Here is a 17,510-nt window from a genome sequence, read left to right on the forward strand (position 1 = left end):
CCACCATGTTAACGGCGGGGAAGGGTTGGGTGTCGACCTTCATGGCGTACTGGTTGAAAATTAAACGTCCCTTCTCTATCGCCGCTTGGATGTGCTGACGCCACACCCTGCAGTCGTTGGTGGCATGGGAGAGCGAGTTGTGGAACTTGCAGTACGGCTTTCCGTTTAGCTCTTGCGCCGTGGGGAACTTGAGACCTTCAGGAATCGTCAACTGTTTCTCCTTGAGCAGGAGGTCGAAGATTTGTTCAGTCTTGGTCACGTCAAAATCAAATCCCCTGGGCGGCCCTGGTGGCTTTACCCATTTGCAGGATACGGGGGTTCCTCCCCGAGTCCACTCAGCCACTGCTACTTCTTGGTCTCCCGCAGGCACTTCATCTTCCTCTGTATCGACCATGACTACTGCACGCTTGAACTTGTCTTGGTACAGGTCTGGGTGGCACTGTTCATATGCTGATAATTTCTGAACCATGTGCGCCAGCGAGGGATAATCTGCTTGGGAGGCCATGTCCTTGAGCTGTGCTGCAAGGCCTGCTACTGCCAACTCGACTGCTTCCTTTTCAGTTATACGAACCGAATAACATCGGTTCCTAAGATTTCTGAAGCGCTGGATGAATTCTGTCACCGTTTCTCCGCGCTTCTGGCGTAATTGTGCTAGATCGGCAATGCTGGACTCGGAAGCTTCTGAATGATATTGCGTATGGAACTGTTCTTCCAATTGCTTCCAAGACTGGATGGAGTTTGCTGGCAAAGAGGTGTACCATCCAAAAGCCGATCCCGTGAGGGACTGCGAAAAGAGCCTCACGCGTAGCTGATCCGACACTGAAGCCGGTCCTAGTTGCGCCAAATATCGGCCGACGTGCTCGATGGAGCTGGAGCCATCTGATCCACTGAATTTGGAGAAGTCAGGGAGCCGATATTTAGGTGGCAGCGGGATCATCTCGTACTCGTCGGGGTACGGCTTAGAATAGCCGATTGCCCTTCTTTTCGGCACCATGCCGAACTGGTCTCTCAGTATGGTACTGATCTGATCCGCTGTGCTGGCTGCAGGAGTTGCACTCTGAAGATTCGCCGGGGTGGCGTACTTAGCCAGCCATGTTTGCTTTTCCAGCTCTGAGCCAACTGCAAGAGCTGGGCTCGGGAGTTTCGTCGGGGTGGCGTACTTAGTTAGCCACGTCTGCTTCTCAAGCTCTGCTGCCGACGTTCCTCCTGTTTGCGCCGGAGTCCCTGACGTTGTGGCCTGGTTTGAGAGTGCCCAGTTGCCACAATCTGGCACATACGTGCACGCGTATCCTTGAGGGATCTCCTTAGGCGCCTCAGTCAAGAACTGGTAGTCAATAGGGTCACCACCAATCTTGTAGACGACGAATGCCGGTGTAGCCGGCACTTCAGGTGGCGCTGCCAACGCATATGGCAGCGGTGGACGGGACTGGAGTGGCAACTCTCCTTGATGCGTCCCGAGAGCTGGTCCTGACGGCGAGTACTGGTGGCTCATGATCTCCTGGATCACGCGCAGAGCGAGACGCTCCAACACGTTGACCAAGTTTTCAGAGTGGCGGTGTAGCGAGTGAGCCACCAAGTAGTTGATCTCCTGCCGCAGGCCCCTGGTGCGTTCCTCCGACGGGGCAGAGAGATCTATCCCATCGAGTGCACCTTGCGGTGAGAATCCCTTCCATCCGATGCCATGGGAACGGGTTCTTCGAAAAGAGCCGATGAGGTCGGCTTCGAGGGTGACCTTGATCTCGTCATATCTCTTCTTGAGCTCGTCGAGCAGCTCCTCGTAGGTGATCAAGGCGTGCCGTCCGCCATCTCGTATGTAGATGGCGATGTGGTTGATGTAGATGATAGTCCCACCGGCGTGCTGAATGTGTTGACTGCCAAAACCCACCGGCGGGCAGCGGCTGTCAACACTAGTAGAGCCGGGAAGAGCCTAGAGCTGCGGCTGGCCGAGACCCTCCGCGCGACGGCCCGCAATGCTCTTCTGGTCACACGCGGCGATGCGAAGTGCAAGGGCGTGCCACCTGACCTATACCGGGTCAGGAAGGTGATGGGGAGGCCTCGCTTAGTTCCTGCATGGCATACACGTAAACAGTAATTAAGAGCGTCGATCGGCTCGCGGGGTTTCCTGTGAATCGGCTCAAAGAGCCGATCCACCCATGATTCGTACGGGGTGCACGAATACTTGGTGATCCTGCTTGATCAAGATATAGCTAATGAGATCTACGACGATTTAGGGTTTTCACCGCATAATCGGATCATCCTACTCCAGGTTGGGCCTCGCGGCCACGCACGGTGCTCATAAGCCGATCCTAAACAAGGCCTAAAAACCAACATGACGTTGATCCTCGGAACATCCTGTTTAGGACTTGCGAACGCCACCCTACGTGCCGCTGGATCCTCCCCCCCTTTGTAAGGCCTAACTATTGCAGATATTAAACTAATCCTTGCAGAACAAGGAGCAATCGTAACGGATCAGATCTACTAGATGATGAACAAGCAGGGTGCCGCCCCCACACCTGAGATAGGCGTGAGGGCGGCTAGACATGCAAGGGTTGCACTACGTAAGCATGTTATACGAAGAACTATGCTAACCCTAACACATCTATGATAACTACGTTGCTCGCCATCAAAGACGCTTCAGTACGAGCAACGCATGAACAACGTGGAGCTTGTGCTGCCTAGATGCGATCTAGGCAGCATGTCGCTTACCTGATTGAAACCCTCGAGATGAAGGAGTTGGCGATGCGCCGAGATTGGTTTGTTTTGGGTTGAACGTGAGTTGTTGTTTATTCCATAAACCCTAGATACATATTTATAGTCCAGCGGACTTTCTAATTGTGGGAATAGTCCCCACCGGGCACGGGCCCAATTAACTAACCGACACGTATCCTACTATGTTACAGATACAAGGGCAAACTAGCCCAAACTTGCTAAGCAAGGCCGATTCACGTATATTCTTCAACATAAAATCTTCAAGTCCACCTTGATCGCGGTCCACCTCTGACTTGGTCAAATCCTGGTGATAACAATGTGGTCGGCTAATCGATGAGTTATGCATGACGTACTGTGCATGTATCGTGTCCGCAGGTTCCACTGGATTCTGCTAGTAATTAAAGTTGACAAATCAGAATGTCTCGTCCACGACTCTCTGAATATGGATAAGGCGCTTTGGGCCGACATGAGACAAATGATTCAAAAGTAATTGTTTTCATTCATTTGCGCTCTATATCGATCGGCCTATTTCGCTCATTTTCTAATTAAGCTTCAAGTAATTAACTAATAACTCTCTTGTTCATTTAATTTTCTTTGCCTCGTAGGGTTTGGAGACGGTTCTCAGATACAAAGGTCGGTGAATTCAAAAAAGAGCTACATTTCATGCGGTCAAAGGCTAAGAATGGTGGCGATATTCAGCCACCGGGAACCAATCTGTGTGGATACTATGTCTGTGAGTGATCCGGAGATACACCTCTGAGCGCGTTCCGAGTGATCTCAATGCTCAGAGGAATAACCTCCGGATGATGCTTAGTCCAGAAGCTCGCTTCCGACCACTTCAAGAGGAACTAGCTGGATGGTTCAGGAGGGAAATCCTCGATCCTAAAGGAGAACACCATTGCGAGGACGTAGAACTATACATGCATTAAATTATGTATGGAAACTTGTTCAAACTTGTATATGGTCATCCGATGATATTAAATATATATTGTATATTCCTCTTGAATTCTTTTTGGTTCTAATTTCAAATTTGTTTGAAATTGTACATTCATATGCATGTATATATGTAGTACCGTAGAATATGTGAAACTCCTTCAAAATTACAATAAAGCACAAAAGAAATAAAACAATACAAATTAAACAGAAAACAGGTTTAGGGGGGGGCAGGTTTAGGGGGGGCCTAAAACCCTAAACCTGCGGCGGCCTTTAGTCGCGGTTGGCCAGAAGAACCGCGACTAAAGGTCCTCCGCCCCGACGGTCGCCTGGCGCCCACGTGGACGGGCCTTTAGTCGCGGTTCGTAAGCAACCGCGACTAAAGGGGGGGCCTTTAGTCGCGCTAATTTGGTCGCGGTTGCGCAACCGCGACTAATGGCAGTTGCGAACCGCGACCAAAGGCCCTTTTTCCACCAGTGCACCGGGCGTTCTGCCTGCAGCCGTGAGCTTAGCCAAAGCAGCTAGAAATTGGCAGCTGGAGGCGGTTGTACGGACGACAGCGCTGGAAGAGTGGTGAGAATTCCGTTCATTTTTGGGCTGTACTGCCCTTCGGTATTAATAGGGGTCTAGTGTGAAGTTTCCCCGAGAAAAAATTTCGGCCAAGCAGCGAGTTCAGTTGTTCTGCGCCACTTTCTATCCGAAACCGTAAATCGGCCAGAAAAATACGGTTCCGGTTTGATTTACGGACTCTGTTAGAGTTGCTCTTACAACAGTGCTGCCATCAAACAGGTAACGAAAACAAGTGACATGGCTAACCCAGTATACAGAATCATCTGGATAATATTTACGACATACAATACAGCTTAAGCACAATTCAAATGCTATTACAGCACACGGCACAGCCCAGGCCACACTAGATGTTGTGACAAATTAACAAGTCAGGCACAAAACAGATAATACTACATGACTAGACAATGGGTCGTTCAAGGGGGGGAAAGCACCATACATGCAGCGAACAGATCAGCTCTCACCGTTACAAGTCAACTCAAACATGTTAATAAACTAAGACAGGATATCTTCTGCACGTACATTGATAGTCAAGTTCATTCAGATTCAGACAGTCAGAGTCAGAGTCCCACTCAAATTCAATCAGATAGCCGGGGCTCTTGGTTGAGCTTCAGTCTCAACCTTTTCCAAAACATCAGGATCATACCAACATGGACTCGGTACATACCAGCTGTCATTCAGTAATTTTCCAGCAATGTAAAGTGATTCCCAATTTAATACGAAATATTTAAGTTGATACTAATGAGATGTATCAGGAATTCAGGATACCTATTGCAGAAAACACTGTTATCTCCTTCCTTTGTCCAGTCAGGCTTATCAGATGGATTACCACAATCATCACCTTCAGCAACAGCCATATGATGGACAATAAAGAATACATCAAACTGAGGCTACGCATGACAGAACCTGCTTCAGTACGACTATAAGACCCTTTAATTGAAACCTAAATACATCACACGACACGGGCACTTGAATACCCAAAAGGAAATCTAGACCATACCCTTTTGTCTTGAAATATTCCAAGAGAGGTAGAATTTCCCACCATGACAGGTATTGTGTGTGACCTACCTACTTGTCGTAGAAGTTCATGCCAACAAATTTCCCGTCAAGATCAAGAAGGGGACCTCCAATCCCAGCCTAACCAGGAGACATGGAGAACTTGTCAGTCATTGGTAACGCCAAACAGGTATGGTAGTTTAACCCATACTCTGATCGAACTATTTAGTTCAACCGTGTAGAACTAGGTGAGAGAAATAGAAGCCATACCATAGTGATTTTGCAAGTGGAGTATCCAAGATATTTGCAATCAAAGCTGCCGTCCAGCCTGCTATACCTTTGCCCTTTTTGCAGCCATCAGTCTGCCCGAACTGAAACAGCGTCCTACAGCTAGCACTTCACCAGAATCAGGCCGCCGATGTTGAACTTTTACTGGTTGGCAATCACAGAAGTCCTTGACGCTGACAAGAGCGACATTGATGTAAATTAACATGTTCTAATTTCCCTTCTGCGCGATCGTTGTTTGGAAGCAACACTTCAATCTGTGAATGACACAGTTGTCACTTAAACATCACACTAAAACAATAGGGGTCACCGAAAAATTAGAAGCACCAACCCTCAAGTTTTTAACAATCTTCTGATCTTTATAACCAGATTCTCTAAGCAAACTCGCTTAAGTCAAGATTGTTGTACACCCATTCCATTCAATAAAAATACCCGTGGATGCAAAAAAACCTTTTCTTTCCTGAATGTCATAATTTTCATCATTGTTATGATCAGATACAAATATGAAAAGTAGTAACTAGTAAACATCACAGTACTGTAGAATCACCAAGGAATGAAGCAAGTGCAACAATATTTCTCTTTATTATGTCAGAAGTGGTTTCACTTAGTTTTCTCCAGACTCGTCCACCACATTCAGCGCCAAAAGGCTCTTCAAAAGTATTAACCAAGATCATGCCACCTGGTTGAACATACAATGTAAACAGTTTGTTAGTTGTACAGAAGAATTGTAAAAGGGCGCAATACATGAAAAGCCACAATATTTACAGGCCACTCACCACTTGGAGGCTTGGGATAACCCAAGGGTTCTAGATCCCCAAGTTGATCCTTGTTGAGACCATCTCTGTGTACAAAGGTCAACATGAGTACTAACCCAAAAGTACAAAGGATGAGCAATATAGAGACAAGAGGACCTGAAGAAGTATGTATTTAAGTATTTGAAGAAAAAAACAAACAAATTGAGCAAATATAATAAAACCTATAGTCAGGAGACATCATAATACATTCTATTGTGCACATTATATCTGGACAAAAAAAACCTTATTAAACTAGATAAATACATTGCTTCAACACTGAAACAATATGACTAAACTAGTCCAGGGCTGCAGTGGTGCCACTAGAACAGCAAATATCTTCGTACAAGAACATTAAATTGTTATTAAGGGTAAACCATTGAAACTTTACGAATGAAGCAACTGCCTAAGCTCTAGATTATTGCAAAACCCATATGCATCGTAAATTGTTCAGCATACAAAACAGCTAACCTTATTAAATCGCTTATAGGAGGGAAGAGTGGGATATGGGAATATAAGTCTCCCATTGGAAATGTATGACATACCTTACTCGAAATTTAATATTTTTCAGGGGTCCACACTTCATCAACCATGGAAAAGCTACAATCATTGGAAGGTAAAGGGCTGTTTCCGTATCCAAACAAAGGTTTATGCCAACAAAGTTCCCATCAAAATCAAAAAGTAGCCCACCTTCGCAGACCTAACACCCAAAAAAAGTTAGTGTCAATAAAAGGATATCAAACAAGAAGTGCATAGAAAAAAATCATTTTTTATTTCCTCCGAGTTACACTTTACTGCATATAGTAACAAAAACAGATTAAAACACTCATATGCAATGCAAGTGTACCTCGGAGATTTTACAAGTGGACGACATGTACCAAGATCCGCATGAACCATTATTCAGTATCCCGCATGTGGATCGTCACGGCCTACAGCTACTACGCTACTATTCGGCAGAAATTTCACACCACGACTGAAAACTACAGTGTGAAGATCAGGCAAGTCCATGACGTTGACAGCAACAACGTTGAGATGCGGATCACATTTATCCAAAAATCCAATGACGACATTGTCTCCATGGCGCACCAACACCTTGAGTGATAAAGAAGGAAAAAGTAAACAATCATCACAGTTTTTTTTGTGAAAATAAAAAGTAAAGTATGATTAGCACCATATCAACCTTCAAGTCATAATGGTATATTTTTTGATCATTGAAAGCTTTAACCAAGCTTGCTGAAGTCACAAACCTAGTAACATTCCCCACACATTGTACAGGTATGCCCGAGCATGCAAAAAACATAGTCTCTCCTACACAAAAACGTCACAGAAATGGATTGTAAATTTGTAATTAGTAGTCTTAGATGTATATTTCGGAAAGTGAGAAGAGTATGAATGCACATATAATCACCATCGCACAGAGCAATCGAAACAACACTTTTAGACATATTTGATGCAACTTCTTCGCTGAGCTCACTCCAGACAACTTAAATTGGGTTTCGGTGCAAGCGGCCTTGTTAAAATAACATGATACACCGCAACTATGAGTCAATGAGTGCTCAGATAAAGCTAAATATGAGAAACATGTACAGAAAAGAGGAAGGACGATCAGACCTGCAGTCACAGATTCGGTTGGTTCTACTTCATTGCAAATTCTATTTTTCGTAGTGGATGTTCTTGTGAGATCATCAGTTCTTTCATTCCTCTTCGAGCTTGTTGGGAGATTCTCCCCACCCTTATTACTTCCCAGCATGTTTTCAACACTGAAGCAGATGCTCTTTAACCAAAAAAAAAAGGTGCAAAATGTGAGTCACAGCTCCAAAAAACTAACACTACATGTCTACTGAAACAAAGATCGCAAATATAGGTTTACTGTCAAGGCTGATGGCTCATGATAATCAATTCAAAAGTGGTAGATCTATCAGATATGCACAAACACAAAATTTGCCAACATTGATAAAATTGGTAGGTTCCCAAAAGTACGTGGATGTGCAAGCTCCTTTCTCACCTCAACTTTACCATTGATGAAAGGTCTGAAATTGCAGCCAGCATAGTTTAGAGTACAAATACAAACAACCATAGAAGCATCAAAAGATGGGAGTGATGTTTTGCCTCATCGGAGCATATGCATGTTTTATTTTGAAATGCATCTTAGACACATTTTGAAATATCTATTAAACTGAAATAAAAAATTCACATGTACATCTTCACGTGGTACAAGCCCACAAAGTTGTTTCATAAAAGAATTGACTTTTCATGTGGCGTGTGTAAAAAAGTCAAAATTCGATGCTTAAAATAAGGCTTTTCAGAAAATAAATTTTCTCTTTTTTACATAGACCATAATAGATATTGGCTTTTGTGAACCTTGACGAACGCCATATATTGTGGAGATGTACATGTAGAACTTTTTTGCAAAACTTTTATACACTTCAAAATACGGAGTATGTTTTTTCGGTAGAGGGAGCATATGCACACATGAGCCGAATTGAATTTCCGCAAAAGATGCATTGATCTTTCTCATATACTATTACTCAATCGAGTGTGTCAGCATTGTATATGAGTGTCGAGAGGTTCCAGCTCCTAATTCTAAACCAGGTCAGTATAAATAAATTACCAAAAGGAACAGTATGGAGTTCTCTGTATAATCTGAAAGTGCACAAGGATACGTCAGCTGCGCTGCTGCTAATTGTTTCATACTACTAAATAACATTAGATATCATTCATGCCAGATTACTTAAGCAGATTACTAAATAACATCCAATGGAGCGATCATTTCCAAAGTGAGTAGAACTGCTAACCAGATCTATTCAATTTGACCTACCTAGAACAAACGCCACCCAACCTTCATTTGCACCAAAAATTGAAGGGGATTTTATTTAGGGTTTCAGGTGCAGGGCGTATGTCGCAGGGCGGGGGCGGATGTGGAGCTGTGTACGTACCTATTGTCCCGCCGCCAGTGAAGGATCCGGCTGACGGCGTCGCCGTGGTATCGCCGGCGGTGGCTTCCGGGAGAAAGGCACGATAGATTGTGGTCGTGTAACTACACACACACCAGGTACATGAATATGTACCGCCCATAGAGCTATGTTTGGAAAGGGAAACTGCCCAGCTAGTCTTATGGCAGGGATCGAGCGCACCCATCCCGCATGCACGCTCAGTACTACACACACCTCTCTTTCTAGATGTATTTTCAAATTCTGGGTATATCTGAACCAACTTTCTGACGGCAAGCCCGTGCTGCCGTTCGCGCCTTCCTGCTCCACTACAGATAACTACACCGACGGCAGCCAGTACAAGAAGAACCTAGATCAGCTCCTCGCCGGCCTCCCCGTGGCCGCCGCCTTTAACGGCTGGTTCTACAACGGCACGGCGGGAGCGCCGGGGACACCCGATCAGGTCTTTGGTCTCACCATGTGCTACGCGGACCGTAACGCGAAGGAGTGCCAGGAATGCCTCGCCGGAGAAGCGGCAGGGATCAAGTCCATGTGCCCGGGAAGCCGGAACGTGGGCGCGGCCTACGACGCATGCGTGCTCCGGTACTCGCCGACACCCTCCTTCTCCGTTGCCGACCTCGACGTGGCCTTCTACGTGACCGTTGCAGGCACAGCCATCGACCCGGAGAGGATGCGCAACGCGTGGCTCCCGCTCATGACCAACCTCGCAGGGCGCGCCGCGAGCTCGCCGTCCCGTGTGGCGAACGCGACCACGCCTTACGACGCGGCGTCGCTGGTCTACGGGCTGGCGCAGTGCACGAGGGACCTCAACGGGACGGAGTGCAGCAGGTGCCTCTCCTCCCTGGTCGGGCAGCTCAGAACACGCTTCACCAACGAGGCAGGCGGCGCCGTCAAGGCGTACAGCTGCTACGTGAGGTACCAGCTTGGCGCCTTCGACGTCACCCTCCCGCCGGAACCACTTTGGTGATTTAGACCAAGCTTCTACAGCTGAGAGACGGACGTTACGTTCGCGCCAATTAATGAGTTCAAATTTTGACAACAGAAATTTCCTTATCGCCTGTCTTCAAAATTTGCTCATTTTTGTTTATTTCTATTGCCCTTGTAACTTGTAAGCTTATATTTGTTTGATTGTCCACAGAAATAAGAACATTGTTCAATAATTTATTGAGTTGAGTTTGTAACAGAATATTGTTGATTAATTAATCAATTATGAGCCCGTCTAAACCCATATGCAAACTTATTGTATCTACATATCTGTATACCGTATACCGCTTCATATCGTCTACGTTCTCCTGCCGATCGTGGTACTGGTACATCACCGCCACGATCTCATTTCAAGTTAACCAAAAACCCAAATCAGATACATGTTTGTGAATCCACTCACCATAACCAAACCATAATAAATTATCCGGGTTAGGTTACGCGTAGAATGATTACATCTCATACTTATGCATAATAGCATGTTTATCAATCCTTTAAACATTATCTTTACCAGCCGATAATGCTATTTTTAGAATTTGAAGTTATATCACGTTTCGAAGTCTTAGGCTGCATAATTGCAGTCAACTACGCAAGTTCGTCCTTGCTTATGCCATTGAGTATTCATATCATTCCTTCATTTAAAACCAAAGCATTACTTTTCCAATTATGAACATGACTATTTTAAAAGCTAGCAAAGTCAATGGACTTAATAGAGCCCGCATGTGTCCTGGTAGCGACCACATGAGGTTTGCACTGACTTAAGTTTTCTGTTATGTAGAAGAAGGGTGCTCCGTTGTCTACGAAATATAAGTAAATAAAGAGGAAACATCATGATCTGAAGAAGGAAATAATCACCAATGAAGGAACATCGATCAATCCACCTGTTTGCCCTCAGATCCTTTCCTCTTCGCGGCCGGCCAGCCATCACGGATCGTCAAACACACAACACAAGCTGCTGGGCGACAGAGCTCTCCTCTCCTCTCCTCGACGAGTAAAGAGTCTAAGTCTAAGTCGTCACACACGACGCACGCGTTAAGCTCCACCCCTCCTACTATTTATAGAGTGTGACTCAGAGGTTTTCGTGTGATTCGAATTTTGTGGAGGGAAAATGGTGGGGCAGGAACAAGACTACTGGTTTCGTAATTAATCCAATCCTCCTTGGTTGCTGGGAGAAATGGAGCGCTAGGATTAGTTTCTACTGCAGTAGATCAGTGCCCCCGGCAAGCACGGGTGGAAGCCAAACGTCCTCAGATTAATGCGCGTGCGTGCATGCCGGCCGGCCGGCTTCGGTGCTGATTTTTTTACATACTAACGCATGCATAAGAGCAATTTCAATAGTGTAGTCAGCTACTGACTATAAGGCTGGTCATAGTGGGGAGTAACTTAGAATAGTAACATATGCCATGTTACTAGTCTAGGTTACTACCTTCATAAGCATTGTGTCATTTATTATGTTGTAGACTCATTTTGCCTTGAGATGTGTGATGTTATGGTAACATAGCTAGTTACCACATCACTCTCTTTCTTCATTTATTGGCATGTCATGTCACCAAAATGTCTTGGGATGTGTGATGTTACTAGCTATGTTACTTTCACTATGAGCAGTCTAAAGACTGCTCTGTGTGATGTTACTAGCTATGTTACTTCCACTATGAGCAGTCTAAGACTGCTCATAGTGGAAGTAACATAGCTAGTAACATCACACATCCCAAGACATTTTGGTGACATGGCATGCCAATAAATGAAGAAAGAGAGTGAGGTGGTAACTAGCTATGTTACCATAAGACTACCCACAATGGGAGTATCATAGGTAGTATCATGCATTCCATGCATGCAAAATACTGATGTGGCAGTGCAATTAAGGATGAGAGAGAGGGTACTAGTATCATAGGTAGATACTGTATCATAGCACATACTACTAAAAAAATTAATGTCAAGTAAATCTTGTACATATATTTGCATTGAGATTCTACAAAACAATTAATATATGGAGACTATGATACTAGTATATGATACCATGCATTGTGGAGATAGTAACATGTAGTAGTATCATACGCATGATACTTCTATATGATACTATGCATTGTGACTAGTCTAACATCACACATCTCAAGACAAGATGAGTCTACAAATCTAATAAATATAACATGCATGATACCACATATAAGCAACTATCCACTATGGAGGTAGTAACATAGAGTGGTAACATGCACCATGTTACTACTCTATGTTACTCCCCACTATGACTAGTCTAAGTCAAGTGTCATGTCATCTATAGCCAATTTAAAGTCAACATATACAATAGTGAGCTATAAAAATGTAGTACGTAGTAATACTTAATCAATGTGTGACCCACCTTTCACTCTCACAAAGTGCCTAGGAGCACGTGCTAGAGCTGGCTCTTGCATAAGAGCCCACTCTCCTTCTCTCTCCTCCTCTCTCTCCTCCAACTAAGCAATAATATACTATTTTAATCCTTATAGTCAGCTGACTAGGACTTATTGTACTTGCTCTAACTGGCGGAGGACTCTCCAACTAGTATATAGATTAAATTACCGGGAATCACAGCCAGCAATTAAATTCGCATCACCCTACCATATGTGATATAATACATTATAACTCTGCTGGATTTAAATCCCGAAATTGTAGGATCGTGAATCACTCATTCCCTGACTATTATTATCACAGACCGGAATCGTTGATTATTGGGCACAAGATTCATCCACTTACTCTACATTTTTTTCTTAATATGTGCATTTCACGCTGAGGGGGTACTAGCTTTTTTGTACAAGATTGGTACCAGTAGGAAGAAGATGCCGTTTGTTTTAATTTTATGGTTCACTCTACCAAGTTATGTTTAAAATACATATATAGTTACACCGTTTTCCGATTGATCCGCGAGGCACTATTGCACGCACTAAACCATATGGTTCCAAATATCTGAACCTTTGTCCAACATTAGTCTAGCGCGGCTTCTTGCTTCAGGAAAGAAAGAAAAAAAAAGACAACTTTAATACTTTGACATGCATCGGAACACAAACAGGAAGTAGGGAAATTTCCTCTCACAGCATACTTAGCTTGGATATGACTCATAGGTGAAAAAAATTCTATTATCCGTAGCAAACTTTAAAACAAGATTCATCTTGGATCGATACAAATAATAACGACAATTCATCCTATGCTAGCAACAACATCTAACACAATGGCTAAGATATTTTTTTTTTTTAAAAGCATCACCTCCTACCTTCCTACACAGACCCTCTTCCCACCTTGCCACGATACCAGCCTCCAACTCCATCAGTGACAGGATGTAGCCTCCGTCGCCTTCAGCGCTGACAAAAGGCCATCGGCCATGCCTAGCCACCAGGCAAACCATACATCAGCATTTCCCCCACGCACCAGACTTGGGGACACCTAATAGCTTGAACGTAGTCGTTCAAAGTACCACTGGTCTCCCTGTTACCTCCTTCCCTTGCACTTACCTAGGGATGCCCCTAGCGTTGAAACAACTGAATAAAGCTGATTGGCAAGCGCTTCTTGACAAAGTCGACAGATACCTCGCCACTTGGAAGGCTAGGCTTTTGAGCAAGGCCGGACGCCTTGAGATGCTTAACTCAGTGCTTTCTTCTCTGCCGGTCTACCTCATGACGATCAACGATATGCCGGCATGGGTTAGAAAGGAGTTCGACCGCCGCCGTAGGGCATGGCTGTGGGCGGGAGAGGCAAACTGCAATGGAGGGAAGTGCCGTGTCAGCTGGAAACAGGTTTGCAGGCCCAAAGCTTTGGGTGGCCTGGGGGTCCACTGCATAAAAGACTTTGGCTCGGCACTCAGACTTAGGTGGCTATGGCAGAAGTGGAAGAAGCCCAACAAGCCTTGGGCCCATCTACAGATTCCGGCTTCTACAAAGGACAAGGCCTTATTTGCTGCTGCAACCAAAATCTCCTTGGAAGACGGTGCGAAAGCAACCTTCTGGACTGATAGGTGGCTGTTCGATCTTATTCCTGCTGAGATTGCTCCAGACTTATTCAAAATCTCGGTGAGAAAGAACCGAACGGTCAAGGATGCCCTCACAAATGAAAAATGGATGATTGATCTTCGCCACCACCTGGATGTGCAACATCTGCCGCAGCTCATCAGGCTTGCACAACTGGTTGAATCGGTCAGTCTCACAAACGTGCCTGACGATATTTTGTGGAGATTCGGGAACAAGCCGGAATACACTGCCAAGTCGGCCTACAGGTTGCATTTTCTGGGTGCAGTCGGCTCTGATTTTAGCAAGCTAATCTGGAAGGGCTGGGCCCCTGCTAGGTGTAAGTTTTTCATATGGACACTGCTGCTAAACAGAGTTCTCACAGCGGACAAGTTGCTTCTGAGACAGTGGGACAACGAGTACTTCTGCCCTCTCTGCCGGCGTAACCTTGAAACGGCCAACCATCTCTTCATGGATTGCCCGTACAGTACTAAGGTTTGGGACCACATGGCGCGTCTTCTTGACCTTGATTCCCTAAATCCCTCACAGTGGATCGGCAAGGACATCACCATTCATGACTGGTATAAGGGCATGGTGGGCAATCATCCCAAAGCCCAAAGGAAGAAGATCTTCCCAGCCTCCAATCTAATCTGCTGGGAATTGTGGAAGGAAAGAAACAGACGGATTTTTGAGAAGAAGGAGATGCCGGTGGGTGCGTTCATATCCCGGCTAGAGGATGAAGCTGCAACCTGGAGAATGGCGGGTGCGCCAATCCCGCTTGTCGACCTGTCCGGTGGGACTCCCTTTGACCCGGGTTGATTGTTCCTTCTTTTTTGCTTTTTAGGAGGACCATTCTTTGGGTCTTCCTTCTCTTTTGTATCTCTTCTACTATTGCAATGAAATAGCAGCTCTCCTGCTGTCATTCAAAAAAAAAAAAAAGTACCACTAATGATTAATGCAGCTAGCATGCCACAAACCTGCAGGAATAAATATCTTCGCAATACAAAAATGCATTTTACAGGTTGATGAAACTACCAGTTCAGCTAGCCATTAGGCCTTTTTTTTCCTTGAAGCGCCCATCTCTCGACTTGGTCATCCATTGTTTCCACCATCTCAACTCAGTGAGAAGGAAACATGTATATCGAGGGCGAGTTGGAAAACTGGTGATTAGAGAAATGGATTGTTCTTACCTGAGGTGAACGCTTGGACAACATGTCGATGTGACGCCTCTGTGACAAGTTTACACAGGGGAGGGGAGGAGTCATCGGCCTCCCAACCATAGCCCAACAGTGATCTTATAATCAGGGTCCCAACACTAGAGGTCGTAGCAGATGTCCTCGATGATGAGTTGCACAGAAAATTCGGCAGATAATCAGATAAGGTTTCTTGAATTTCGGCACAAAAAAATAGATCACCCAATGGTAACAGAAAACGAGTGTTGGTTCACTTCTGCCATGATGACCAAGTGAACCAAGAATATATGTGAGTAGCAAAGTACTACTGAAATTGATCTGTAGAATGAGAGATTGGGCAGGTAAAGTGTTTTTCTTTCTTACATCAGCGGTTCTTCAGAGTACTTGGTATGGAGCTTGTGGCGCTTATTCCAGGACTTGAAACCTTTGATGGTGCACTGGGCAGTGTATATTGCATCCACAACATACATCGACGTCCTTAACTTCGTCATCACATAGTCGCCGAGGCTCAGCTAGGTGATGAAGAAACACGGGAGCTCCAGCTGATGATTCAGAATCCAAGATCCATGTATATACAAGTATAATGTGAAATATAAACTTACGTTATTGTAAAATTTGGGTGCCTTGAGGAACCTTCTCATGAAGGAGTATGGGGTTGGAACGAACATGTGGAACTCAAGAATGTCCACAATTTCTCTCTCCTGTATATTCCTATTGTTAGTTCTCTGAAGATGCAAGATATTATTGGGGCTGAATCGAGGATGTGTAGTAGTAGGACTATTAGCATTTCAAGGATATCTTCCCAGGTTAGGCGCGGTCGCAGATCAGGATCAGATCCACCACCTCAGGGACATTCACTTCCTCTTATTTTGCACGCGACCAGCATGACAGTCATACCAACCAGCTGGATTTCTCCCTCAATCTATTTCCATGAGCTAGATATCTGTCTAGGATGTTTCAGTATGAGGAATAGGGTCTCTCCAAGAAGCTCAAGTTTATAGTGAATCTGCATGGGACAAACAACATTGAGGTATGTAAGAACTTCACAAAGCATGTTAATATTACTTCCTGAATCCACCAAACAACAAGTAAAATTCTTACCTCTATCAGCCTATTGATAAGAATGCCGCGAGTCTTCTCATTGATGTCAGTCTGATGAGACATGTACCTAGGAGAGACACAACTCAAATCCTACAGAGACAAAATCACAATGAAATTTTCATTGCCATAGCAGGTCATATACAGACCTTTGTACCAACAGTAAAACATCACAGGAGTTTGCAGAATAGTTACCTTGCTGGAGATGCATCGGCCTGCTGGAGATGCCCTCATTGAAATTTGTTCCACATTTTTTTTGTAAGGGTAAACGTGAATCTACCCAGCTTATAACGGCGATTTTTTTAATAATATTATTTTTTTCGTTAATTTTATAAATAATACTTAATTTTGAACTTTTTCAAAAATAATACACCGTCGGGTGAACTAATCGGGGAACACTAACCGATTAGCATCAAGCACATGCATGCATGCACATGCAGGCTAGGGGCCGACTAGTACTAATGGGGTTTCTTTAACCCGATTAGTATTAATCGGGTTTCCCTAACCCGATGGTGTATTATTTTTGAAAAAGAATAAAATCGAGTATTATTTGTAGAATTAATGGGAAAAAATATTATTAAAAAATCGCCTTATAACGGAACACTAGGAGAGGGTGTGACGCCATTGCTTTTCAGTGAACAAGCGCTGCTGACCTGCTGTTGGTCGGTGCTTGATTGCTGGTAAAATATTCCTAATATACCCTTTGGTTTGGATCAGACAAGTTGAGAAGGATAGAAGTAATCTGTTGTGCACGTGCTGCGTCAATTTGTCAATTCCTTCACTGGGGAGAAGCAAAGCTTCGAACGCTGATGACACAGTCAGTCAAGCATGACGGCGTCCAAAACTTTCCCCAACCAATACACTCGTCCACGCTGCTGCTTTGACCATATCTCGAAGCTCTAAGCTGATGAGCTCTCATTTTATCTGAACTTTGTATAGTTAAATGCTTTGCAGCAGTGATGGTGATTGGATCCAGAACTGGACTTGTTCTGACTTGTGCATCATTCAATCAAATGAGACGAGTTGACACGGTCC

At 44.6% G+C, this 17,510-nt stretch overlaps 2 protein-coding genes and 1 pseudogene across 2 annotated transcripts in view; 1 reads left to right on the forward strand and 2 right to left on the reverse strand.

The window, feature by feature from the left end:
* Positions 1-1,429: 1,429 nt before the first annotated feature.
* LOC127298726 (F-box/FBD/LRR-repeat protein At1g51370) overlaps positions 1,430-17,510 on the reverse strand; it is a 102,795-nt gene continuing 86,714 nt past the window's right edge. Inside the window, exon 5 of the mRNA XM_051328575.2 lies at positions 1,430-1,440. The gene's annotated coding sequence lies outside the window, so the exon portion shown is untranslated. The remainder of the gene's footprint in view (positions 1,441-17,510) is intronic.
* On the reverse strand, positions 4,626-6,351 carry LOC127298731 (putative protease Do-like 14; annotated as a pseudogene).
* Positions 9,363-10,378, forward strand: LOC139831433 (antimicrobial ginkbilobin-2-like protein). Its single transcript, XM_071820708.1, has one exon. The coding sequence runs from the start codon at positions 9,363-9,365 to the stop codon at positions 10,197-10,199; it is 837 nt and encodes a 278-aa protein (XP_071676809.1). The 3' UTR covers positions 10,200-10,378.

This window comes from Lolium perenne, chromosome 5 (genome assembly GCF_019359855.2).
Source record: "Lolium perenne isolate Kyuss_39 chromosome 5, Kyuss_2.0, whole genome shotgun sequence".
NCBI classification, from domain to species: domain Eukaryota; kingdom Viridiplantae; phylum Streptophyta; class Magnoliopsida; order Poales; family Poaceae; genus Lolium; species Lolium perenne.